The sequence below is a fragment of the Trametes versicolor genome (assembly GCF_000271585.1).
Source record: "Trametes versicolor FP-101664 SS1 unplaced genomic scaffold TRAVEscaffold_9, whole genome shotgun sequence".
Lineage (NCBI taxonomy): Eukaryota > Fungi > Basidiomycota > Agaricomycetes > Polyporales > Polyporaceae > Trametes > Trametes versicolor.
Window position 1 is genome coordinate 1022395 of NW_007360329.1, and position 24502 is coordinate 1046896.

Here is a 24502-nt window from a genome sequence, read left to right on the forward strand (position 1 = left end):
GTCTAATTCTGACGCCGATATCTCTCGCATAGCCAGTCGATAGCGCTCCTACTTTTGCGAGCTCACGAATGTACCTCTTGCAATTCCGGTGTTCTACTGCTTTGCGTACCAGGCCAGGTTCAGGTCCACTGGGCCCCGATCGCATCGATTGTCAATGTTGTGGATTGTACCTTCTCCTTGGCTGGACCCCAGATTTCCCCCAGCACCGGTCCCAGGCATACCCAGCCCGGTCGTCATCGGACGAAAGTATGTAATCGGCACTTAGGCTCCGCACACCGGCAGGCCTCGCGAGGACACTTGGGGTGTTTCATGCCCATCGTTCAGGAAGAACGCCGTCCCGAAGATTGGCGTCGTCGAGCTGTGTCATTGGTCTTTGGCATGCCTTCCAGGACCGAGGTCCGTCTAACGGCATTCATGTCCCGCACAGCGATATATGATGTGCTACTGCGCGTCGCGCCCACCTTTTTGTCCTGTCCCCGCTCCTCACGACTGTAAACGCTGCAAAGCCCGAGGCCGCTCCTTTCCGGCCTTCTACGCAGCTCGTGTCTTGTCCATAACCCTGCTGTAACTCAAGATGTCGGTACCTGATGGTCCGGGACCAACAGTCGGCGCGATCTTGATCGGAGGTATTGTGGGGCCTACGTGAGTGCTTCTTTTCGTGCATGGAGGCTTGCAGACCTAACGTTGTGTGGATCGGAACAGGCTCTATGGCCTTACCTGCTCCCAGGGCTTCATGTACTATGGCCGTAGTCAAAAAGACTCCGCGCTCATGCGCCTCTATGTAAGTTGTCGACGCCCTCACGCGCAAGTCTGCCCCTCAAACCTACATGTTCACAACCTCAGGTGCTCGCGATATGGTGAGTACTGCAGCCCTTGTTGACGATTTGAGCCTGAATCTATCGCGGTATAGGCTGCTCGACACGCTGAACGTCGTGATGGTGGGGCACATTCTGTACTACCACTTCATCACCAAATACGGAGACCCGACTGTGTTCCAAACGCCAGTATGGTGCGTGCGATACTCCTTGCCTATATCTTCGGTTATTGACATGTAGCTGCCATCTACAGGAGTCTTGTGGTACGCTCTCCTTCTCATCTTTCACGCAAGTGAACAATCTAAATCGCAGCCGCGTGCAGATGCTAGTGCTCCTGACTGTAAGTGTCAAACTGCGTCCCAGTGGAAACCATGTTGACCCTCTATCCTCAGTCGTTCGTGAGCTTCATGGTGCGGGGGTAAGTCGTCGATGCTTTCTCCCGACTGCAATGTTGCTATATATTGACCTATTTTAGGATGTTCATCAAGGGTATATGGCACCGTGCGTTCTTCCCTCGTCCTTCATAGCACCATGTCGCTAAGATTTCGACCCAGTAAGCCACGAGAACCCGTTCCTGGCAGGTGGAATGGTACGCTTTACCCTCTGCGTGTAGCGATGTGTTGCGAAAACTTACATTTTTCCAGGTCTTGTTGTCACTACTTGACTTCGGTGCGTACGATTCTGGGGTGCTATGACTTGATCTAAAATTGGTCGCGTGCAACATAGCTTGCGGTATCGGTGCGTCTGCCTACTAGTCTGTCTCGTGTTCATGTCCGCTCAATCTTCAACCATCCCAACTCAGTCCTCACCGTGAAGGGGTACGACATCCCTTTCCTCGCTCCGGTTCCGTTCTGACCTCGTGCGCTCGGCCGTCCCAGATTCACCATGAAGGCGGGCGACTTTGACAGTATCAAGGTACGACATCATGTAGTGCGAAATCTTCAACATCGTTCCAACCCTCAAGCGCCCTAGGTCTCTCTCTACCTCAACTTCGCATCCGCTGTCCTTGCCGATGCGGCCGTTGCCGTTACGCTACTCTGCCTCCTCCGCGGAACCAAGACCGGAAATGCAAGGTATATCGCGCCCTGTCCGGGTTTGTGGTGCGCCGCTAATGAGAGACCGACGCAGGCGCGATTCGGGTCTAGGCCGGCTCATGCTCTACACTGTGAACACCGGTATGTCTCTCTCGTCCCTCCCCCGCGCATTGTGCTCACCGCTATTCTTTCCTGTCCTCCAGGGTTGTTGACAGCGTACGTCCGATCTCAAGCCGTCTGACGGCGACTATGCTGACCTTAGATTCGCGCTAGTGCCGATGCCGCCGTTGCCCTCCTCACGGTAAGTAGTACTATACACATACGAACACAGCATGGTCTGACTCCCCTATCTAGTACGGGATCATGCCCCGCAACTTCGTGTTCTTCGCGCCCTACATGATCTTGAGCCACTGTACGTGCCCTCCCTCGTCCATGTTATCACCAGTAGACTCATTCTATGCAGTCTACACCAACGCGCTCTTTGCCTCGTACGTCTCCTCGCCCTCCTTCCCCGCGCGCGCACCCCGCTGACGCCGAGGCATATTTCAGGCTGAACGCGCGCACGCTCGGCGGGTTCGGCGAGCACACCGTGTCCGTCAACCTCAGCATGAGCACCGTCAACTCCCCGCCGCGCTTCCCCGGCTCCTCCGGTGGCGGGCCCGGCAGCCCGCAAGTGAGCGTACGTCTCCTCTCTCCTTCATCGCATCTTGCGTCGTGCGCTGACGCTGCACGCCGCACAGCTCGGGATCCCGATCCAGACTTTCAAAGAGGAGTCGCAGTCGGACAACGAGGACATGAAGTAAGCTTGCTCGTTTCGCCAACCTGCGCTCCAAACGCGCGGAGAGCTGATGATCGTTGCTGCAGGAGCTACTCGTTCGCGAAGGCCTTGTAGACCGAGACAACGAAACATGGAAGGATGGACGGAGAATCAAGATATATCCCCCGCGGGCGCGCGACAAGCCCAGCGCGTGCTGGGATGCTTCAATAAACCAGTATATGTACATGTCGCTCCTCTTTGTAATGCACACGCTCTTTCTTCAGCGCACTCTTTATACCACGCGAATCCTTGTTCGACTATTCGTTCCTCATGCGTGCTAATGGCGGACCCTGCTCGTACTGGCCTGAGGAGTCGAACAGAGGTGGTGCAAACACAAGTGCTCAAAACGATGGTGAAGACGACCCCGCGCGGGGTCTATAAGCTAGCGATACAGTGCTGTGTTGTACAAATAACCTGGTATCCTTCCCTTCCTCAAGTGGTATCTTCCTGCACCTTTGGTATCCAAATCCCCGCGACGCGACGAACCCCATAATCCCACCGACGGCGCGACGCAAGCGCGAACGGGAAGGGGCACACCCTAGTGGATCCGCGTCCCGATATGCTGGTACTCGCGCTCGATCGCGTACATCTCCAGGTCAAACGCCTCTGTGCGCTGCCCCGAACCGATCGAGTCCGAGTCTGATGCGAAGCGGATCCCGACGGGCGTGGTCGTGGCGTTCGGCGCCGGCCAGTGCGGCGGGTCCCACGTGAGGTCGTCGTCCGGGCTGCGCGACGCCGCGTACGCCTTGAGGTTCAGCACGAGGCGTGCCCCAGCGACGTTCACCATCGCGAGGGTGAAGCTGCGAGCGGGGAGGGGTGTTAGAAGAGGACGGGAGAGGGAGGGGGCACGGGCGTACTAGCGAGCGAGGCCGAGGAGATCGGGGCCGGCGAGGGCCCATACCATGAGCGAGAAGAGGGAGCAAACTGTGCACGCGCACGGAGTCAGCGGGGCTGCGCTGCCCTGTGCGTTAGGAAGAGCTACGCACATGTCACAGCGACGAAATACAACATTCCTACGAAGGCGGTGTTTAGTGAGGCAGCGACCTACCCGGAACGACTGCGTTACTCACCATCGCGATAAAGGAGAAGCGAGAGAGAAGTCAAAGAATGGCGCTGCCCTTGATAGATCATGGCGACGATGGTCAGGCCGAAAAGGAGAGTTTCGAAGAAGACACTTCACGTCGGCCGTCATGTCAGCGCCCGCCGTCTTTCAATGCCTGGCATAAGTGACATACCTAGGAAGCCAAATGGCCCATATGTATCGCGGTGCCTGCGATGATACTCACGTCAGTGCCACAGCTCGCGCAGACCGCAGCGACCGGAGGGTACTCACGCTTACGACGCACGCGTGGTGAAAGGGACGGAGGTTGGCTGCGCGGACGTCAGATGTGGGCGCGAACCCGGGTATGTGGTTGGCAGACGCACCGATGGTGGGAATGAGCGACGCGGTGGTGATACCCGCGGAGATGGCGAAGTTCAAAAATCCTGCTATCCATAGCGTCCACGCGACCCAGGCCTTGCCTCTAAGGATTGCGTAGAGGCGCCACGCGACTATCGCTGCGAGCGCAGGGCGACGTGCGTGTGAAAGGTGAATAAGGTTTTGTATAAGGTACAGAGAGACGTACCATGGATAGAGATATAGGAGAATATCGTTACATAGCTCTGCACTATCGTCCAGACCTTGCAAAACTGTGAAGCTCGATAAGTTGAGAGCCGAGAGGATTGGACTGCACAACGGGCGTACCAATATTGAAGCTGCCGCGTTCCCAAACGATTCTTGATGACGTCCTTAGAAACGTATATAGCAAGGAAGACGCCTCCGTGCTCACCATATATATCCAAAGCCAGCACGACCGGACTGAATCGTTACGGTGTAAGCAATGCCCTCTAAGCGATTAGATAGGGTTCTTACATGCAATAGCGATTCTGCGTGCGGTTCAGCGGCCGTGCGTGATGAAGAGAAGAAAGACAGCTTACAAGAAGGAAGATCGTCGAGACGACGCCTTTCTTGGCGTTCCATATCAAGTTGACCTGTAATAGCAAATGGGAACTCAGAATAAGACGCGTATCGAGTGCAGAACCATCCCACCTCATCTGTGAGCTGAAAGAGATGTCAAGATGGTGCAAGCAGAGGTATCGGGAGGACACTGACCGTGAGGAGATAGTCATAGAGCAGGACGACGAAGCCGACGACTATGACGGGTACGGGACGTTCTCAGCACTCCTCACATTGGTTAGTAATATACAGGAAGGCTCACGGGTTATGATGCTGCCAACAAAACGTGTTAGCGGGTGTCCTCGTGTGATCCACGCCTGGCATGGCAGGTCTACTCACCGGACTGCTTCTCCGTGGATCAGAAGCGTCTCGAGCGACTCAGCGAACGGAACCTCTATGGACGAGGACATCTTGAAAACTCAAGCAGCAGTCATGAAGGAAGACGCGACGCGCAAGGGCGGACGTGGAGTGGGGACTGCTGCGTCCCCCCACGGCCTTCCTTTTGTTTTTCACTCGTGCTGTAGACCCATGGCACCCATTAGTCTGGGGACGGGGGGAGATGTGATGCGGTGCCGAAGCTCTGGCCAGGCCTTCTTCCTTCTGGTCGAAAGGGCCGGGGACCCACTGCCCGCAGACGCTAGGCACGATAAGGAAGTCTGAACAGACACTCGGCGCCGGATGGGAGGGCCTGAATGGCACATGCGCAGGGATGACCTCCGCGAAGGGCAATCCACGATGCTGCTAGTGGACTCCGCACGCGAACCGCCGAGCCGTGGACGAGCGTCGAGGGTGCATTTGGAGTGGGCGCAGCGGGCGGAGCAAAGATATGTGCCGATCCGGATGGGTGTTTTCGCACGGCGACGGAGGTATATGTGGCGGTGGACGTCGTGGCGTATCGCATCCGGCGGGGCGCATATACAAGCATCATTGGCTGAGCAGAGAAGGCCAGTGGTCACTGCCCATGACGTCGCGCTCGTCCAGGCGCGACGTGGAAGACAAGGGCTACCAATGGCGTCAGACGACTCGGAGCCGAGCGCCGCTGGAGGACCGTGTTGAAGACAGTGAGCCAGCCTGCAGCTGCCGCTGTGCCGCCATCCTCGGGCGGGCGCCTATTCGAAGGCGTCGATGGCGTCACTGCTCTCTCGACTCGTCGCTCGCGCTGTTCACACACGACCTTCAATCGCTCGTCTGCCCTCTGCTCGCCTGTCCAGTCCTGTCCGCCTGGTCGACTCTAGCCTGCCCTCTCCGCCCTCCATCGTTCGCCACGCACTCTCTCCTGGTGCATTGCACAGGCGCATTATGCAGGCAATGCCGCTCTTCGTCCAGGTGCGTTCGCAGCCCCGTTCGACGCGATATGCGCTGACAGTGCTCCGTTGACAGCTCTCCCGCCCTGTATTACCCACATGCCCTCGTCCCATCACGCGCTACTGGCACACGTCGTCGTACAGAACGTTCGTGCGCATCCGCGTAGTATACCCGTGACTGCGTTTACCGCCCCTCGCAGAACGGCGTCTCTCGCCGGACCCCTCATTCTCGCCCTCTTTAATCCCCCGTGCCATCCGTAAACCTCAACGCCCACAGTCTGGACGCTCGGAGCACGTTTGTAGCACCCAGAAGATGACGCCCTTGTGTGCGCTAAGGCGCCGTCAACGTCCTTCGAGCGCTACGCCCCGCGTACTCAGCAGTCCCCGTATGCCGTCAACGGGCTCTCACACGATCGCTTCTTCACGGACACGCGCGCGTCGCTCACAGCGTTGTCGGGCCGACGATGTCCTCCCATCCGGTGCGTTCACAGCGTCTGCCGATACGAACTGCGCTCACGACGTCCGAATTATAGGCCGCCCGCCCACTGAATCCGGAACGCCTGCACGCCCTCGCGCCGTGCGGCTCCCCGTCGTTGCGCAATACACACTTGTGTACGGTCTGCATATGCTAGCGACGGCGTTTGCAGCGCCCGGCGGATCGGCGGATCGGCGGCACTGGCGGCACCACACCCAGAGCACACGGGCGCCTTCGATATGCGTCCTCGATATCTCGACGTATCATCTGCGAACCTCCATGCCTCCGTTCCCCAAGTGCAGGGAGTGTGCATCGTACCTGGAACAAGACACCTCTGTGTGCGTCAAGGCGGCAGCAGCGTCCTCTGCCCGTAGTGCCCGGCGCGCTGAGGCGGCCTCTCCCCCCATCGTCCGCCGTCTCCCGCCACGCCCATCCGACGGGCGTGTGTACATGTCCGGCCGGTCTGATGCGGCAGCAACGTTGTTGAATCAGGTGCGTCTGCAGATTGTGCCGACGCGAATGGCGTTGACGACGTCCCATATATAGGCCGTCCGGGCCCTAAATCGCACACGCCCGCGCCGCATCATGCGTAATAGCTTGAGTTGCTTATACACAACGCACGCATACACCGTCGCAGTACACCGGTGAGGCCGTTTGCGGCGCAACGCGGATCTGCGGTGTCGACGCCGGGCTCGCTCACGCGCCCAATAACGCCGTCCACCGGCCGCAGTCCTCGACACCCCCGCCCTGCACGCTGGGTATATGCTCGCTAGACCCACTCAAACACGTGGCTGCACGCCTGAAGCTGCTGCGCGCGCCCTTCGCGTCGAACGTCGCCCAACCGGCTGGGACGCCTAGACCGACTTCCGCCCGTTTTGCCGGTGTGGTACCCCGATCGACGCCTGGCACTTGTGTCTGGCGGGATGTGCATTGCACCCTCTTCGCGTTAGGTAGGCTCTCGGCGCACCCGGACGGAAAATGCGCTGACAAACTCGAATTTGCAGATCACTCGCATACAAGAAATCACACTACCGACGCTGGTTCCTCCAATGCGACCTCCCCGTGCTCTCACTGGTACTGGACGACCGCGACCTGTCCTCCATGGCGACGCCCAGGGTGCGCAACGACGTCGGGAGAGTGTACGTCGCTACCGGCTCCGGTCACCCTCCCGCATAGCGCGCAAGCCATGTCGTGAGGTCCCCACATGCTCAGTACGAGTACGCCAAGGATCAACGACGCGTTCGCGTGCTCCGCACGGCCTGCCTACTGCCCACACAACGGCCTCGACCGACCCTCGTCGCCCCTCGCGCTCCGGCGAGAACATCTTGACATCATGCCCGCGAGGTGCCACGCAGTCCCGCATCCGACGCCCCCGTCACGGAGAGCCACGAACACGACATCTGCGATGTGATGGCGACGTCAGCGCGCGCAGGACGACCGCGACAAGGTACGCGGTCACCGCCCGCCCGCCGCTTCCCGTCCCTCTCCCGTGCCGGCATCGTCTCCAGACCACGCACCAACATCGCAGACGCTCCGCTGCACCGGGGCGCACTCCCCCAGCGAATTGCACGGCGATCGGAGGCGGGGCGATCTCGCGCATTCGCGTGGATTTCATGGGCGTTTCGGCCGCGACAAGGGAAAAGTGCGCGTCCGCACCCGGCGACGGCTCCTCCCACGGCGCCATTTGGCACAGGACCTCCCGTGCACGTCTCACATCGCCTCCCGCGCTGCTCAGGCGCGCCGACTCGGAAGCATTTCGCCGTGAGCTGAAGGAGCCCGTTGCGCCGAGTGTGGCGAGACACCGCCGATACGGTCCGCGCGCCAGGCCCCGCACGCGACGACGCCACCTGCGAGCATGTCTGGGGCGGGGCGTGCACGGTACAACAGCAAGGCGTCCACTTACGAGACGTGCGCGACGAGCACGCGAGGCCCGCCTCCGCCGTCGACCAACCCGTGTGCATCGGAACCCCCGCCCCCGGACCCAGTGCACAAGCAAGCGGACGACGTGCTGCTTCCGCGACGCCTCGGAACACCACACCCTCGTCGCTGTGCCCCGTCGACGAGAAGGTGCACGAAACGCGCCGTTCGGCGGCGCCATGCGCACCGCGCCCGGCATCTCCTTCGCCGCCGCCTCTCCGCCGACGTCACTAGAGGCGCGCCCTGGTACCGCAAGAGCAGAGCCGGGAGTGAGACATGTACGTAGATACTTGTACCGTAATCTATGCACTCCGACCGCCGTCGCTCCAAGCTCCTTGGTGCACCCGCCCTGTCTCCGCGCCGCCGTTGCGGTGTCCTCGCTGCCGTGCGCCGTCGTCCACAACGCGGGTGCAGCTCGACGTGCTGCTGCACGCGGGAGGTAAGCCGTCCGAGTGCCCGTACCGCGATGCTCACCTTCCAGTGCGTCGAGTGTGGCCGGAAGTCGGGTGCGCGCACAGCGTGCGCGGGGTGATGCAGGCGACACGGAAAAGGGCGATCTGCAACGGTGAGCGGCACAGTCTGCTCGCTGTGGATGGAGAGCTGACTGACAGCATGCAGGATCACCATGGGCCGCGCGCGAGCTGCTGGGCGGTGTAGCAAGCTGCAAGCATGTTCCGCGACGTACGGTGCGGGGGCTTGCGCGCCCGCGCTTCGGCGTCGGCTTCGCGACGCGGCGGTTTATGCGGCATGTCCCCCTGCCGCGTCGAGGGAGACCGCGACGTCCGCTTTGTGGTGTAGCGCTGCGAGCAAGCACCGAGGTGAGTGTCCGTACTGCGCGTTCGGAATGCGGACGGCCGTGCTTACTGCGATTGTACCCTATAGGTCTCCCGGAGTACGGTGCGTACCGGCGCCGGCGAGACGGCGCAGAGCGTGCCCGTGGTCGAAGCCTGCAGGGTGCTGGTACGAGAGAATGAGCGGACTGGGGCTCTGCTATGGGAATGACGGGCTCACGAGAGGTCGGACACAGCATGTGCGAAGCACTCACGATGCTCACGACCGCGCGCGCGCGCGCTCAAGCGTCGTGTTCAAGCTGTGGGAGGCTCTGCAACAGGAATCAGCGTACGTGACAGACGACAACTTGCGTACCCGACTTCCCGAGGGCTTTCTGGGCGTACGGCGCATGGCATCCTGCTGTATCCTTCAGCTCCATGTGACCCGGTAAAGGAGACATCAACCTGCGCCGCTCGCTTGCTCGAGAGGGAGACTATGAATGCATATGTGAATGAGATGTGGCACGCATAATGCTACTGGCATACCTCTCGTGCAGGCTGGTAGGGCGTATGGTGGGTAGCTGGCCGTGAGAGGTGGGAGAGAAGGTGGGAAGGAGGAGGAGCGGTGAGCACGCCCGCGTCGCGCCTGGTCACTCACATACTTATACCCCGCACTTTAGGGCCGTTCCGCTCCTCTGCGTCGTCCCGTTGTCTGTGCGGCGATCGTATACCGGAGCCAGGCCGTTCTCCGTCCGAGTAAGGATACCGTTGCGTGCGAACACATCACACCGACTTTACGAGAGGGCCAGAGGGGCTCAGAGCCCCGCTGAGCAGTGCACCAACCACGGAGAGACACGACGAGCCGAGTGCGACGGGGTCGGCGGGCATGATTGCGCACGGACGTACTGCGGCAGCATGCCGCCGGTCTCGACTTGCATGGTAGCAGGAACGCGCTCGCTTCTGACAGCGGGAGCTCGGTACGCAAGATATCAAGCATTGCCTTCGTTTCGAGCGGGTGTAGGCACCACCGTTGCGAGGGGAGATACGTGCGCAGCTAGTGCACTCGTTTCCGTGTTGGCCGAGTATGGAACAGGGGCAGAGAGGTGTTCTGGGTGCACGGCAGGAGACGGCGGTGGCGGCGTGTCCAGGATGTGATTGCACGTCGAGCATGGATTGTCCGCTGACGGTCTGGCCCGTTTGATAGATACGGCGGCGACAAATATATATCATGGAGCAGGCCATGTCAGTCAAGAGGAGGGAGAAACGAGAGAGCATGGTCGATGCATACGTTGCGAGTGCGCAGGTGGTTCGAACATTCTTACCAAAGAAGGCAATTGCTTGGCAGACACAACATGTTCTCACTACTGCTATGCCCTGCTCGCATGGTCAATCTTTCCTTCTCTCCATGGATACGCCTAGCTCAATAATATCCCGTCGTGTCGAGTGTTGCTTAAAGGTGCACACGGCAATGAATCTGATGTATCCACGGACCTCGACTACGCCGGGTACTCCCAAAGCACCTGGACCGGCGACCCTTGAGATTCGCCGATGTCACCGGAAATGCATCTGAGATTCAAGCGTAAACCGCAACCCTTTAGGTCCGCATGCTCACGCAGTATAGATACCACCAGATAAAGCACCCAGAATGTATACTTGTGCATGCGATAGCACCGCACACATCTACCAGGTGTTATGATTGGTCCAGTGCATGGAAGTCAATAGCAGACAATACGCGAGCGGCCATAGGAACAAATCTAGAATGAGCAAAGATAACAGCTTGCACCCCGAAACAGCCGTGCACCGTGATCCTCCCACAGGCGTTGCACTGTCCCGCACGCGGCACAGCCCCGGACGGAGAGCTACCCATCCGTCGCAACGGCACTGTGCAGTCAGGGCCACCCCATGTAGCCAGAACCTCCCCGCCAGCCTGACTCTATCCCGCCACTTCCTCCTTGTCTGGATCCTCCACCTCGCATTGTGTCCCACTTCGCCGACCTAGCTCACGGTTCTCCCCTTCACCGGCAATCCTCTTCATGGGCGAGTCCGTCAGCAGTGGCAACACACAAACTTGCCCCTCCGAGCCGTTGAAGCCTAACAAGAAACGACGCAGCAGGCGCACCTTCAAGAGCGTTACCCATCCCAGCCTCAGATTGACTCACCGTGCACCTTCCAGGTTCCAGCATGAGGTCGTCCGCCTCACGCTGACCGGGCACTCGTACTGTAAGCACCGCATCTGTCGAGATCACTATCAGTCACTAAATCCAAGTTGTCGGGACCAACAACGACGCACCTTCCACGACTCGCGAGCAATCTTGCCCGCCTGGACCGTTGCCGTTTTTGCCGACTACACTGGTCTCGAGCGATGTGACATCCTCACGCCACACATGTGAGCTCCCAGGCTTGCGTGGCTGACAGGAGACACTGCCCTTCCCTGACGACTCTGGTGGCTCTGCGCGAGCGAGATACTGTCCTTGGTAGGTCCATGCATCATCGTTGAGACTGGGATTGTATTGATGCATCCTCACGAGCTCTTGACACATCGACACATCTCCGGAGGGCGTCCCGAGAGCACAGCGTGGGTGTGCAGCAGGCTGGGCAAAGGCGCGTGCTGTCAGGGTTGTTGACAAACGCGCCCCATGCTGGCATCTCAGCAAGCATCCCGCACATGGCAGCTGCACTATGTAGCCTTGGATCTCGTGAGTCGTATTGAGTTCGCTGTCGTCGGCCGGACTGACCCGCAGTGTCCTGAACATCTCCATTTGCACCATAGGCCCATACAGGAACACTCAATACACGAGCTTGCGCGATGCGAAGGACTCCACGTGCGTGGTTCCATGGATGGAACGGCCTCTGACAGGTGTTCCAACGATGCGGCGTGAGGGCGCTCTCCGCCGAGGAGGCTTTAGCCCTCTCAGCGCAGTCGGTACCTCTGAGTAGCGATGGGCGATAAACCCGTAGCTTCCGGCGCACGTGGAGTGCGGTAGACGGCATGCACCCCTGGACGCGCCGAAGATGCTCTCCTTATTGAAGAGAGTGGGTCTTTGTGTCGTTGTGTTGTACAAGCTCTCGTTGCTGACGGAAAAGTTGAAAGAACAACCTTGCGGATATGAAGCGCCCAACGTGCGACTTGAGACGTACACCAAGCATCCCGGACTCGTGTGTGCACATGCATACCTGGTAAGAACCCTGAATGTGATACAGCAAATCTTATGAGCTAACGTGCGGCGATGCATACCATAGTCTCTTTGCCCACCGTCAAGTTTCCCATCCCGTGCAGAGCTGCCGCGGGCGGCCAATGCCCTCGTGCAGCCCTGACGCGAAGTCTCAAGTACGGCGGATCGTGCAAGGTGAGCACGGTGGAGCCGCGTGGGCGCATGTGCACAAAGTAGATATGGCACATACCAATTCTTCCTCGTCTAGACCTGTTCACACCAAGGAGAAGAGAGGCCGATGTGCAGCACGCCTCTCGGATGCGGATCGGCCAGCGTGGCTGAGGGACAAGGTAAGTAGCTTGTTTAGGTCTCTTATGCATCATGCTAACTCACGATCGTCACGCAGTGCAAGTACGGCTGGAGCCATCCCCCGGCCTGTCCCTCGCAGGCCACCCGAGACGTACACAACCTGCCCAACGTGGAGCTGGGCTTATGCCGTGAGTGAGCGAGTCTACATTGCGAGATTCCGAGGATACGTGAGGTGAGAACATTGTCTGTTCGGCACTCGAGTACCTGTCAGCTCATGTCAAGGTACACCTGCGCAGGCAGGCATTGGCAGTGACGCCTCGAGCACGACGGAAGGCTCGTGGAATGCATTCCCACTCACCTTTCCCATCTTGGAGTCCCCGGGGCGGTACAGTCTTTGGTCATTACGACACGATGTTACCAGCTGTGCAGGCACTCCGAGGGATCTGCCGGGCATATGCAGCAAACACGAGCACACGCTCGCCGGCGGCCCGCGTCACGGAACGCTCGGGCAAACACGTGTGGCCGTATGTAGATGCACATGCAGGGAGAGCGCGGTCACCTCGACAACGGGCCCCAGAGCGAGCGTGGCAGAAGCAAAGTGGTAGGTGGTAGAAGTCATGGACCTACTAGCGGACCTTGAGGATGTCGAGCTGTGGCGGCATAGGCGCCATTGCTGCCTGAACGTGCCGAGCGGCCCGGACGTTCCCGGACGCTCAAGGACTTTGCTGGGCCCGCGCAGCGCGTCCTCTCAGCTCATCCGCACCACACTCGTTTTGGTCAGTGTCGAAGGGAGAATGTACGTCGCGGGAGAGGCTGAGGGCTGATCTCCCAAACGGACTCCGGAGAAGGCACTGGGTAAGAAACTCGTCTGTTGGCCGGCACGAGCTCCGACTGCTAACCGACCATCTTCACGCAGGATGGGTATGGCAGGCCTGGAGAACATCCACTCCCAGCGTCAGACACGACCACGACCTGGCGCGAGCCCTGTCCCGACCTGTGAAGGTGCCAGCGACGTGTCCGGCGCCGTGTACCAAGTTTCTGGGAGTACAAAAAAGGTGAGGATCTTACCTGTTGGGAAGGCAGTACCAGTTACGCCCGCGCCTGCAGGCGACATCATGCGGGAGACACGCTAGACGGCCTCGTTGCACCCGAAAGGACTCTGCCGGGTGTTCAGTTCCGGCAGATGGAGGCGTATCGGTGACTTTCCCGCCGCGCTATAGCAATGCAGCGGGTGCATCAACTCCCGCGCCCCGCGCCACGAACACCCCGCGTCCTGGACAAGTGCTGGCGTCGGCCTCATCGACTCCCGCGCGCTCAGGATCGGAGACGGTGCGTACCGGCGTGTCCGCAGGTTGTGCGGATCCCTGCTGACTTGTGGGCATGCAGATGGCACATTCGATGGCGGGAGGCGCATCGCCGCGAGACGGAGAGAGAGTGACAGCGAGCGGGAGTGGAAAGACGAGGGTCATGGTGGAAAGGGAGGCGGCGCGGCGCGCGACTTTGCAGCTTTGAGCAGTGTCACAATAGGCGCCCACGCGTCCGAGTGCGCAGAGTGTCCTTCGGGATGGCCGCGATTCTGTTTTTGCGGCTGCCTGTCGCGCAGATGGTGCTTTAGTACTTTCCATAGTGCGCAATGCCATTTCTGAGATATTCCGACCGTCCCAAGTGCGAGAACGAGTCGCTCCTCCCCAGCTAGTACTGGCACCTACGCGCCCTCGATCCACGTACACACCATGATTACTCAGACACCCACCGTGAATACCCAGACACCCACCATCCACGCAGAGTCCGTCATTCCATCTGGGAGATCCAGCTCGCCCAAGCGAGATCCAGCGAGCACTCCGAGTCCCGCTCCGCCGGCTCGCCCTCATCCAGCACTGCCACCGCCCATCCCGCGCAGGCGTTCAAGGAAGAGTCGCAGTCGGACAACGAGGACATGAAGTGAGCATCTTCCTACCTGCATATCGCGAACGGAGAGCTAATGTTCGTTTCTGCAGGAGCTACTCGTTCGCGAAGGCGTTGTAGGCCTAGACAACGAAATACGCAAGGATGGATGGAGAATCAGGATGTATCCCCCGCGGGCGCGCGACAAGCCCAGCGCGTGCTGGGATGCTTCAATAAACCAGTATATGTACATGTCGCCTCTCTTTGTAATGCACACGCTCCTTCTTCAGCGCACTCTTTATACCACGCGAATCCTTGTTCGACTATTCGTTCCTCATGCGTGCTAATGGCGGACCTTGCTCGTACTGGCCTGAGGAGTCGAACAGAGGTGGTGCAAACACAAGTGCTCAAAACGATGGTGAAGACGACCCCGCGCGGGGTCTATAAGCTAGCGATACAGTGCTGTATTGTACAAATAACCTGGTATCCTTCCCTTCCTCCAGTGGTATCTTCCTGCACCTTTGGTATCCAAACCCCGCGACGCGACCAAACCCAAAAGCCAGCCGAAAAGCGAAACGCGCACCCTAGTGGATCCGCGTCCCGATATGCTGGTACTCGCGCTCGATCGCGTACATCTCCAGGTCAAACGCCTCTGTGCGCTGCCCCGAACCGATCGAGTCCGAGTCTGACGCGAAGCGGATCCCGACGGGCGTGGTCGTGGCGTTCGGCTGCGGCCAGTGCGGCGGGTCCCACGTGAGGTCGTCGTCCGGGCTGCGCGACGCCGCGTACGCCTTGAGGTTCAGCACGAGGCGTGCCCCAGCGACGTTCACCATCGCGAGGGTGAAGCTGCGAGCGGGGAGGGGTGTTAGAAGGGATGGGAGAGGGAGGGGGGCACGGGCGTACTAGCGAGCGAGGCCGAGGAGGTCGGGGCCGGCGAGGGCCCATACCATCAGGGAGAAGAGGGAACAAACTGTGAGTGCGCACAAATTCAGCAGGGCTGCGCGGGGGAGAGTGTGAGGCGGACGGCCTACGTACATGTCACAGCGACGAAGTACAACATTCCTACGAAGGCGGTGTTTAGTGAGGCAGCGACCTACCCGGAACGACTGCGTTACTCACCATCGCGATAAAGGAGAAGCGAGAGAGAAGTCAAAGAATGGCGCTGCCCTTGATAGACCATAGCGACGATGGTCAGGCCGAAAAGGAGAGTTTCGAAGAAGACACTTCACGTCGGCCGTCATGTCAGCGCCCGCCGTCTTTCAATGCCTGGCATAAGTGACATACCTAGGAAGCCAAATAGCCCATATGTATCGCGGCGCCTGCGATGATACCCACGTCAGCTCCCGCAGACCGCAGTGACCGGAGGTACACTCACGCTTACGACGCACGCGTGATGAAAGGGACGGAGGTTGGCTGCGCGGACGTCAGATGTGGGCGCGAACCCGGGTATGTGGTTGGCAGACGCACCGATGGTGGGAATGAGCGACGCGGTGGTGATACCCGCGGAGATGGCGAAGTTCAGAAATCCTGCTATCCATAGCGTCCACGCGACCCAGGCTTTGCCTCTAAGGATTGCGTAGAGGCGCCACGCGACTATCGCTGCGAGCGCACGACGACAGGCGCGTCAGCAGAGAGACAAGGGTTTGCGTGGGGTGCGAGAATGCGTACCATGGATAGAGATATAGGAGAATATCGTTACATAGCTCTGCACTATCGTCCAGACCTTGCAAAACTGTGAAGCTCGATAAGTTGAGAGTCGAGGATTGGACTGCACAACGAGCGTACCAATATTGAAGCTGCCGCGTTCCCAAACGATTCTGGATAACGTCCTCAGAAACGTATATAGCAAGGAAGACGCCTCTGTGCTCACCATATATATCCAAAGCCAGCACGACCGGACTGAATCGTTACGGTGTAAGCAACGTCCCCCAAGCGATTAGATAGGTTTCTTACATGCAATAGCGATTCTGCGTGCGGTTCAGCGGCCGTGTGTGATGAAGAGAAGAAAGACAGCTTACAAGAAGGAAGATCGTCGAGACGACGCCTTTCTTGGCATTCCATATCAAGTTGACCTGTGATAGCAAATGGGAACTCAGAACAAGATGCGTCTCGAGTGCAGAACCATCCCACCTCATCTGTGAGCTGAAAGAGATGTCAAGATGGTGCAAGCAGAGGTATCGGGAGGACACTGACCGTGAGGAGATAGTCATAGAGCAGGACGACGAAGCCGACGACTATGACGGGTCCGGGATGTTCTCAGCACGCCTCACATTGGTTAGTAATGCACAAGATGGCTCACGGGTTATGATGCTACCAAGAAAACGTGTCAGCGAATGGCCTCGTGTGATCCACGCCTGGCATGGCAGGTCTACTCACCGGACTGCTTCTCCGTGGATCAGAAGAGTCTCGAGCGACTCAGCGAACGGAACCTCTATGGGTGAGGACATCCTGAAAACTCAAGCAGCAGTCATGAAGGAAGACGCGCAAGGGCGGACGTGGAGTGGGGACCGCTGCGTCCCCCACGGCCTTCCTTTTGTTTTTCACTCAGGCTGTAAACCCATGGCATCCATTAGTCTGGGGACGGGCGGAGATGTGATGCGGTGCCGAAGCTCTGGCCAGGCCTTCTTCCTTCTGGTCGAAAGGGCCGGGGACCCACTGCCCGCAGACGCTAGGCACGATAAGGAAGTCTGAACAGACACTCGGCGCCGGATGGGAGGGCCTGAATGGCACATGCGCAGAGATGAACTCCGCGAAGGGCAATCCACGATGCTGCTAGTGGACTCCGCACGCGAACCTCCGAGCCGTGGTGAGCCTCGAGGGTGCATTTGGAGTGGGCGCACCGCCCGGAGCAAAGATATGCGAAGATCCGGATGTGTGTTTTCGCACCGCAACGGAGGTATATCTGGCCGTAGACATCGTGGCGTACTGCATCCGCTGGGGTTGCATATCTAAGCATCATTGACTGCTATGAGCAGAGAAGGCCACATACCCGTTGCGCACCCGAAACGTTCGTGGTCACTGCCAAAGACGTCGAGCTCGTCCAGGCGCCCGACGTGGAAGACAAGGGCTACCATATCGGGCCGTCGGATGCGGTGTCGGACGACTCGGAGCCGAGCCCCGCCGGACGGACCGGTGTTCAAGACAGTGAACGTACGCGGAGGCAATGGCCTCTTCTGTCTTTGTACCGCCATCTGCCAATATTGCTCTATCATGGACTCACTTGCTGAAACTGGGTCTGGTGCAGTCCGTCGGGCCGTGTGTCGAGCGAGACTGGAGGTCGCGTCTAGGCGGTGGCATTATCGTTAGGCCCTCATCGCACCTGGGTGCGACTCCGGAAGAGCCACGTCGTAAAGATATTCAAGCTGAGGGAAGGGACGACATGACGACGTACTCGTTGAAGGCACGTTAGGCCTGTGAGCAATTGGAAAAACTCGGAGTCGTGTTTCGGTTGGTGGAACATCGTTGTACAAGGTTCTGTGGCACGTGTCCTAGCGAAATGCCATCTACAGTGATTGAAGCAGACCATAGTGAGTAACATTCGTGCGAGGCCCAATGCTTGGAATACCCGCTGGCATATACTATGATACTGATTAGGCTCTTTCCAATGTTTAGGAAGGATTGAGTGCTACCTCGCACTACTCCGATCGCCTTTTCCGAGCACAGAGCGCGACCTGAACATTTTTACTGGGATACTGTTATCGTCCATCTCAATGGTACAACCCCTCTCTGTTATCCAGATGTGCGTTAGCCCTTAAAACTCACCGCTTGGTTGTCCAATATGCGGCGTCAATGCTGTCTATAAGGCGCATCGACCATGCCACTTGGACGGTGATCCAAGCGCATCAATACGGAGTGCATATAATCACCGGTTTCGTCCTTGACGGTGAATTGTTGGCAGCCGCTATCCCTGAAGTGCGTTCAAGTCTAGCTACTTTTCCAGGTACCACTCAAAGTAAGCTGATACGTTGCAAAATACTTCACGAATGCTCACTGATATTGTAACTCATTTGACAGGCGCGTATGTACTCCTCCTCACTCCCCCCAGCCCACCGCTGCTTCCTCGAAGGGCGGATTGTCCGGCTCATATTGGACTCGCTCTGTATGTCCTTGAGCAGACGCACGATAGCGTCCCTCGCCCAGACGAGCACATGGCTGCACGCGGCATCTATACACGCACTCTGGGAAGATCAAGAAAGCCTCGTTCCGCTCTTGCGACTTCTTCCACCTGACTCATGGACGGAAGTTCCTCTCGTGGATGGTGGTAGCACTTTCGTACGTTTCTGAACTAACCACGCTCGTCCCCCATATCACGTTACTGACCGCATCTACAGCACATCATCCGACCTGACCAGCTTGAATGGACGCGATTCAACCACTACGCTAAACACGTGCAACGCATCTACTGGGAGGAGTTGCGGGACGTCTCGCTCCGCGCTCTGACCACACTTTCTGGGTACTGTCCCGCCGGCCAGCCACTCCTCCCGCAACTCCGCGAGCTCACCTGGGACGAGCCCTGCGCAGACTACTCTCCCTCCGTCTACCTCTTCCTCGCCCCCAATCTCAAGCGCCTTGAACTCACACTCTCCCATTTGGACCCGCCCACGATAATGGCGCTCTTTCAGCACGTAGAGGCGGCGTGCAAGCGCGTGGATCATCTCACGATGGGCACCGACCCGGTATGCGACGAGATGTGGGAGTTGACGGGTGTCGTCGGCTACGCCTTTGCACGGCTCCTCCGCGGTTTGCCTGAGCTCAAGCACGTCAAGATCGAGGGCCTCTTGTCAACGAGCTGCGTAGAAGCACTGGCGGAGCTCCCTAAGCTCGTCATGCTGGAGCTTCGAGCTCAGCCGGTGGAGATGTGCATGATAGCTTCCTCTGCAGTTTGGGGCTCGCGTCACGGGGAATGGTTCAACACGCTCGAAGAACTGAAGTTCTACGTGGACCAAATGGACAGCAGTACGGTCACCTTCCTAGGCGCCGTACAAAGCGCGAACCTGCAGAAGCTACGGATCGAGTCCCACTATCAGTCCTATACTCACATGGTCAAGGTACATCTCGACGCCTTCGCGCATGCCACTTACCGCGACTCCCTAACCAGCCTGACGCTAAACTTCGACCGTCAACGTAACGAAACCACTCCCTCTCCACGTATCGAAACCACTCCTTGTCCAGCACTCGACGTCGAAGAGACACTCGAGCCGTTCTACGCCTGCCCCCACATCGACACCCTCCACATCCGGAGCCCTTCGCTGGTTGCAAGCACTAACGCGCTCCAAAACATCGCGCACGCCTGGCGGAATCTTGCCACCCTCTCGCTGGTCAGCTTCCAGCCACCCCCCTGGGTCAAACCGCGCCTCACCCTCGAAGGACTCATCCCGCTCGCGCGCGACTGCCCAGACTTATGCACGTTGGAGCTGCCCGTGAGCGCCGACCGGGTGCCCGACGAGGCGACGCTCGCGCGACTCCTGCCTGTGCCATCGCGGTGTGCGCTGCGCCGCCTTGTCGTGTTCGACGCCACGATCGAGGACGAGCACGCGGTGGCGGATTTCCTCGCGCGGCTGTTTCCGGAGATACGTTGGCTAGAGTCTGGCAGCACGCCGGGAGGCGCGCAGTGGCTCTACACGTATGAGATGCATTACAGGTGGACGACAGTGAGGACGCTGCTTACGGGCCAGGGGGATGCGCCAGTGCAGTGGCCAGACTCTGGCAGCGATTCCGAATAGACTACTTGTGTAAGCTTGTACCATAGCCGATAGAGGTGAGCGACAATGAAGTAAACCTCCTCTGTCTGACAAACGTTACGCCGCCAAGACACTGCAATCATAGCGTAGGTCAACGTGTTTGTACCGATCTAACTGCCAAGCAAGTCGGCTCAAGTCTTCTTATAATCCTCGCCCGCCGTGCCCTTCCTTCCTTCACTTCAACCTCATCAACACGCCACTCTCATGGCCACACAATGTGCACTCTCCGTTACGGACATCCTCGACGAAATCTTCGACTGGTACAGATATTCACTCTATCATGCAGGGAGAGGCTCTGTCATGAGCGATCGCGAAATCGAGGTCGAGCGAAGGCATACACTCGCATGCGAGGCACCGTTGCACTCGCGTCCGTACTCGCGCCACTGTTCTCCCTGTGTGCGCTGATGACCGTGCGCATCGAGTACTCTACGTTCGTGCCTTTCGATGTCCGAGGCGTGGCTTGCTCTCAGGAGACTGGTCGTGTACGAAGCCGAACCGGTACGGCCCTATGGGTCTCCTAGCTGCCAGGTGGGCGTGCTCGGCCTGCGCGCAATCGCGCAGAACTGCCCTTGGATGAAAGAACTTGCGCTGACGAGGCTGGTTTGTCACCCCGAGGAGATGGACGTGTTGCCACTGGAGCTGCTAGACCACGGACTGCGGCATTTGAGCGTACGCTACGGCTTCACTGAGGAGATGCATCGTGGCATCGTGAACAGGATCTTCCCTCATCTCGAGGGCGGGCCTCCGACACTTTTGTAAGTCTGACTGATAGTTTTGCAAGGTTGATGAGCGCTGATTAGAGAGCAATAGTTGAGCCTAGCTATCATGTTGTCGACTACATGGTATAGACACGAGCATACGCCACCGTGTATCGCGCCCACGATAGGCAACTTCGCTTGGACGGTCACGCCATAGGACGATGCAGCAGACCGTCCCTGTAAGTAGCTCAGCTGGACAACTGGGGTATTAGAATGAGACGTATAAGATAACACACAACGGAATGCGGGTAGCACGACATTATACGTGATTATACTACATAGAATAAGGGGAGTACTTCCAGTAACTATATATACAGAAATGTCAACACCCCAAACATGTTGGAAGCCCGAGAAAGGATGCTTACCCGGTGTGCCTAACTGCCAACACGTAAGGCACTGCGACCTTTCGCAGTACCCATGCCATTGAAGGCCAGATGTTCTTGTACTCGGGCGCTGTGTGGCTGGAGGTTGCGCGTCGGTGTGGATCGATAACGCGGAGCCAGGGTAAACGGTACGCACCTGAGCATATAGGGAGCGATGAGGAAGGGGTCGCCGCTACCCTTCGCGTGTTTCTCCATCTCGTCGATCATACCCGTGCACTCGTGCTCAGTGAAGCCTGCTTCTTTCAGCTTCGTTGCCTCTATATGCACGAGTTCCTCGTCGAAGTGTACAAACTAGACGACACCGATCAGTTATCCAGAACCACACACGTCGGCTGGCGCGCGCACCATCACGTCCTTGGCGGACTCCATGAGCTTTTTGAGCTGCGGCGCGTTGAACTTGGTGTGATCGGCCTGGGCCGCCTTGATGATCTCCAGGAATTTGTCCAGGAACGCGTGCAGCTCTTGGTGCTGTTCTTTCTCGTGGGAGAAGTCCATCTTTCTGCTCAAGACTGGAAAGATAGTTGCTTCCTAAAACCGGAGGGCGCGGACGCGTGAGCAAGCTAGACGTACGACGCTGCTCGAACCGCTGTACTGATACGCACCTCTATATCGTGATGATGCACGACAGAATAACCCCATGCTTCGCAGTAGCCCAAGAAATTCTTCAAGTCGTCTTTGGGAGGGTTTCCCAGGAGGCATACAATATTCTCGTAGCCCTTCTCGTACGTCTGATGAGCTATGAGATGCTGTCGGTCAAAATCTGCCCGCCAGTGTCATAAATTCTGAGCATCCACGGACCTAGTATCATGTTCCAATGCAGCAACTCGTATGGGTCACTGGGGACGGAGGTCATTGCAGTGACGGCAGGCATGGCGATGAACGCGGAGTCGTTGAGACTGAGGTAGGAAGAGTGCGAGTAGCTTCACTGTGTTCAGGAAAATGCAGGAGGCTGAGAAATTGGTATCCCATTAAATACTAACTCAGTGGTAGCATTGCGGGAATAGCATGCTAGAATGTGCTTCAGTCATCACCGGTCGCTCCATGAGCACTGGCTGCCAAGAAGTTGGATGTCTGACCAAAAGTGAGCAGCGGCGCAGCGATCTGGAATGACACCTACGAGCCCATCACGTCAAAACCGCTAGCGTTAGCTGCGGTACAGCAGCCTGGCTCAACCTCGGGCTGGTGTCAACGGGCCTCGTCAGGCTTGCAGTGGACGGCATAGAACTGCGTGTCGCTGCGGATGACTGTACATCATAGGAGCCACGACAGCTGGGCATAGCATCAATCGCCGATCGGTAGCTTCCCCCGGGAAGACCGGGATAATGGTGGGCGTATTCACTATGCAGCATACGTCCGAGTGAGAGCGGCGTCGAACCAAATGCACATAAAACGTGCAGCAGTGAGAATCTATGGGGCTTCGCAGAGCTCCAGGCACATCACAGTATGCATCGCATTGCATTGCACAAAACGCGCCGGCGAGCATCGTATGAGTGTCAGGTGGGGTATGCTTTGTAGGCACATTAAAGAGCCACAACGAGGTCTACCTAGGACATTGCGTAGGGAGCGTACTTCCAATACCTACATGCGTGAATGTCAGTTTCAAGCACAGAAGTACGACGCGGAAATCATACCCTGAATGCTTCTTCGCTAACATATAGGGCACAGCCACCTTTCGGAGAACCCATGGCATGGGTGGCCAGATGTTTTTGTACTCGGCCGGTGTATGACTGAAGACGCGTAGTGAATGCTAGGTTAGAATTAAGATTGAGAAGGACAATATGCGAACCTGCGCATGTAGGGAACCACAAGGAACGGGTCGCCGTGACCTTTGGCATGTTTCTCCATATCGGCGATCATTCTTTTGCACTCATCTTCGCTGAATCCCGCTTCCTTCAGCTTTGATGCGCCTATGTGCACGAGTTCCTGGCTAAAGTGAGCGAACTAGACAGACCCCATTTTAGCCACTAGAAAGAACGACACACGCCAGCTGCAAGCACGTACCATCACGTCCTTCGAGCCTACCATGAGCTCCTTGAGCTCTACCGCGTTGAACTTTGACGGCTCGGCTTGCGCGTCTTTGATGGTGGCGAGGAATTTCTCCAGGAAAGCGTGAAGCTCTGTGTGTTGCTCTTTCTCGTGCGAGAAGTCCATCTTCTTGTTGAGGATCGGGAAGACGGTTGCTTCCTGAGAGCGTAAGGCGTGCGTAAGCAGGCCAAGCACCCGGTATAGTGCGGGAAGCCACGAGACACACCTCTGTATCGTGATGGTGCAGGATAGAATGGCCCCATGCCTCGCAGTAACCCAAGAAGTTCTTCAGGTCGGCCTTGGGAGGATTGTCAAGGAGAGGAATGATGATCTCGTAGCCCTTCTCGTATGTTTGGTGGGCTGCACGTGGGAAACACAGTCAGAGTCTTTGCCGGTCTCCTGCCATAGCGTCCGAGCTTATAACACGCCCACTCACCTAGCTTCATGTTCCATTGCAGTAGCTCGTACGTATCGGTGGGTACAGAGGCCATGACGACGAAGTTGAGCAGCGTAGCGAGTTTGTCCGGCGGGCTTTAGTAGCACTGTCTCCGAGTTGAGGGCACAGAACGTCGGGAGACTGACACACCTCCAACGTGTGGTAGAGGCGCGGTGATAGCACACAACTGGTACGTTCAATCCATCCAGGGTCGTGGGTACAGCGCGTTCCTAGAAGGTTCAATTTCAAGTTCCAAGGGACCAACCCTGGCCGCCCAAGAAGTCAAAACCCACCGCCCAGTAACGCGGCTATCTGGAACAGAATATGCGAGCGCTCAGCGAGCGCATCTCGTAGGAAACGCTGGTCTGTGCCCTGTGTCAAAGCTTGTCACAGCCTCGGGCAGGGTACGTTTGTGTCGCGGCTTCCGTCCGCGGTCTGCGGCGAGTGATTGTGTGCCGCTGGAGCTAATTTTATTCTACAGAAGACATAAGAAAGATGCGTATCAACCGATGAGCCAAAGGAATTGAAATCGGACGTAGTACTCACCGGCATATGGACCTGCTATCCGAACTTGGCCGGTGTTGGATCAGGACGAAGCGCATAACGAGCGGTGATGAGCAGTTGGGCGCGGACGATAGGGCCCGCTTTTTCGTTCAGCGCCATCTGAACGTGTACGTGATGGTCAT

The 24502-nt window shown here is 58.0% G+C and overlaps 8 protein-coding genes across 8 annotated transcripts; 3 read left to right on the forward strand and 5 right to left on the reverse strand.

The window, feature by feature from the left end:
* Positions 1-574: 574 nt before the first annotated feature.
* On the forward strand, positions 575-2741 carry TRAVEDRAFT_50244 (uncharacterized protein; the record flags this gene model as incomplete). The annotated part of the gene is made up of 22 exons (XM_008042909.1): positions 575-642; positions 703-781; positions 844-857; positions 911-1009; positions 1069-1078; positions 1138-1155; positions 1208-1233; positions 1291-1316; positions 1370-1404; positions 1460-1484; positions 1542-1553; positions 1618-1633; positions 1694-1730; positions 1788-1888; positions 1944-1990; positions 2053-2065; positions 2123-2150; positions 2204-2261; positions 2313-2337; positions 2399-2528; positions 2590-2648; positions 2714-2741. The coding sequence occupies 22 exons, from the start codon at positions 575-577 to the stop codon at positions 2739-2741; spliced, it is 954 nt and encodes a 317-aa protein (XP_008041100.1).
* A 251-nt stretch (positions 2742-2992) lies between these two features.
* On the reverse strand, positions 2993-5353 carry TRAVEDRAFT_171648 (uncharacterized protein). Its single transcript, XM_008043245.1, has 17 exons — positions 5002-5353; positions 4925-4935; positions 4815-4859; positions 4756-4763; positions 4644-4697; positions 4579-4592; positions 4496-4524; positions 4411-4442; positions 4292-4355; positions 4092-4223; positions 4000-4037; positions 3902-3936; positions 3737-3840; positions 3653-3679; positions 3524-3590; positions 3201-3466; positions 2993-3156 (listed from the first exon to the last, which is right to left on the reverse strand). The coding sequence occupies exons 1-16, from the start codon at positions 5070-5072 to the stop codon at positions 3205-3207; spliced, it is 993 nt and encodes a 330-aa protein (XP_008041436.1). The 5' UTR covers positions 5073-5353; the 3' UTR covers positions 2993-3156; positions 3201-3204.
* An 8003-nt stretch (positions 5354-13356) lies between these two features.
* TRAVEDRAFT_30495 (uncharacterized protein) lies at positions 13357-14251 on the reverse strand. The gene is made up of 4 exons (XM_008042771.1): positions 13976-14251; positions 13697-13918; positions 13506-13644; positions 13357-13444 (listed from the first exon to the last, which is right to left on the reverse strand). The coding sequence occupies exons 1-2, from the start codon at positions 14056-14058 to the stop codon at positions 13804-13806; spliced, it is 198 nt and encodes a 65-aa protein (XP_008040962.1). The 5' UTR covers positions 14059-14251; the 3' UTR covers positions 13357-13444; positions 13506-13644; positions 13697-13803.
* A 614-nt stretch (positions 14252-14865) lies between these two features.
* On the reverse strand, positions 14866-17195 carry TRAVEDRAFT_30496 (uncharacterized protein). The gene is made up of 16 exons (XM_008042772.1): positions 16850-17195; positions 16773-16783; positions 16667-16707; positions 16604-16615; positions 16492-16545; positions 16427-16440; positions 16344-16372; positions 16259-16290; positions 16142-16205; positions 15941-16072; positions 15849-15886; positions 15758-15792; positions 15593-15696; positions 15509-15535; positions 15380-15443; positions 14866-15322 (listed from the first exon to the last, which is right to left on the reverse strand). Exons 1-16 carry the CDS (start codon positions 16918-16920, stop codon positions 15058-15060), a joined length of 993 nt encoding a protein of 330 aa, XP_008040963.1. The 5' UTR covers positions 16921-17195; the 3' UTR covers positions 14866-15057.
* A 1379-nt stretch (positions 17196-18574) lies between these two features.
* Positions 18575-20196, forward strand: TRAVEDRAFT_50248 (uncharacterized protein; the record flags this gene model as incomplete). Its single annotated transcript, XM_008042910.1, has 2 exons — positions 18575-18745; positions 18805-20196. The coding sequence occupies 2 exons, from the start codon at positions 18575-18577 to the stop codon at positions 20194-20196; spliced, it is 1563 nt and encodes a 520-aa protein (XP_008041101.1).
* Positions 20197-20658: 462 nt separating this feature from the next.
* TRAVEDRAFT_50249 (uncharacterized protein) lies at positions 20659-20973 on the forward strand (the record flags this gene model as incomplete). The annotated part of the gene is made up of 1 exon (XM_008042911.1): positions 20659-20973. One exon carries the CDS (start codon positions 20659-20661, stop codon positions 20971-20973), a length of 315 nt encoding a protein of 104 aa, XP_008041102.1.
* A 360-nt stretch (positions 20974-21333) lies between these two features.
* Positions 21334-22226, reverse strand: TRAVEDRAFT_50250 (uncharacterized protein; the record flags this gene model as incomplete). The annotated part of the gene is made up of 5 exons (XM_008042912.1): positions 21334-21433; positions 21492-21646; positions 21701-21883; positions 21958-22091; positions 22154-22226. 5 exons carry the CDS (start codon positions 22224-22226, stop codon positions 21334-21336), a joined length of 645 nt encoding a protein of 214 aa, XP_008041103.1.
* Positions 22227-22856: 630 nt separating this feature from the next.
* Positions 22857-23939, reverse strand: TRAVEDRAFT_73562 (uncharacterized protein). Its single transcript, XM_008043246.1, has 6 exons — positions 23817-23939; positions 23607-23740; positions 23357-23539; positions 23142-23296; positions 22987-23082; positions 22857-22933 (listed from the first exon to the last, which is right to left on the reverse strand). Exons 1-6 carry the CDS (start codon positions 23869-23871, stop codon positions 22900-22902), a joined length of 657 nt encoding a protein of 218 aa, XP_008041437.1. The 5' UTR covers positions 23872-23939; the 3' UTR covers positions 22857-22899.
* Positions 23940-24502: the final 563 nt, after the last annotated feature.

Bases quoted from the DNA above. Each gene is read 5' to 3' on its own strand.
- TRAVEDRAFT_171648 (XM_008043245.1), bottom strand. From the start codon at position 5,072: ATGTCCTCGTCCATAGAGGTTCCGTTCGCTGAGTCGCTCGAGACGCTT. The intron at 4,443-4,495 runs GTGAGCACGGAG...GACGTCATCAAG, and splicing joins GCTGGCTTTGGATATATATG to AATCGTTTGGGAACGCGGCA. The intron at 3,680-3,736 runs GTGAGTAACGCA...CCGCCTTCGTAG, and splicing joins GCTTCTCCTTTATCGCGATG to GAATGTTGTATTTCGTCGCT.
- TRAVEDRAFT_30495 (XM_008042771.1), bottom strand. From the start codon at position 14,058: ATGACCCTCGTCTTTCCACTCCCGCTCGCTGTCACTCTCTCTCCGTCT. The intron at 13,919-13,975 runs CTGCATGCCCAC...GCCGGTACGCAC, and splicing joins CCCGCCATCGAATGTGCCAT to CGTCTCCGATCCTGAGCGCG.
- TRAVEDRAFT_30496 (XM_008042772.1), bottom strand. From the start codon at position 16,920: ATGTCCTCACCCATAGAGGTTCCGTTCGCTGAGTCGCTCGAGACTCTT. The intron at 15,793-15,848 runs GTGAGTGTACCT...GTATCATCGCAG, and splicing joins ATCACGCGTGCGTCGTAAGC to GCGCCGCGATACATATGGGC. The intron at 15,323-15,379 runs CTAGTACGCCCG...CCTCCCCGCTCG, and splicing joins GACCTCCTCGGCCTCGCTCG to CAGCTTCACCCTCGCGATGG.
- TRAVEDRAFT_73562 (XM_008043246.1), bottom strand. From the start codon at position 23,871: ATGGCCTCTGTACCCACCGATACGTACGAGCTACTGCAATGGAACATG. The intron at 23,297-23,356 runs GTACGTGCTTGC...GGGTCTGTCTAG, and splicing joins TAGGCTCGAAGGACGTGATG to TTCGCTCACTTTAGCCAGGA. The intron at 22,934-22,986 runs GTATGATTTCCG...TCACGCATGTAG, and splicing joins TTAGCGAAGAAGCATTCAGG to GTATTGGAAGTACGCTCCCT.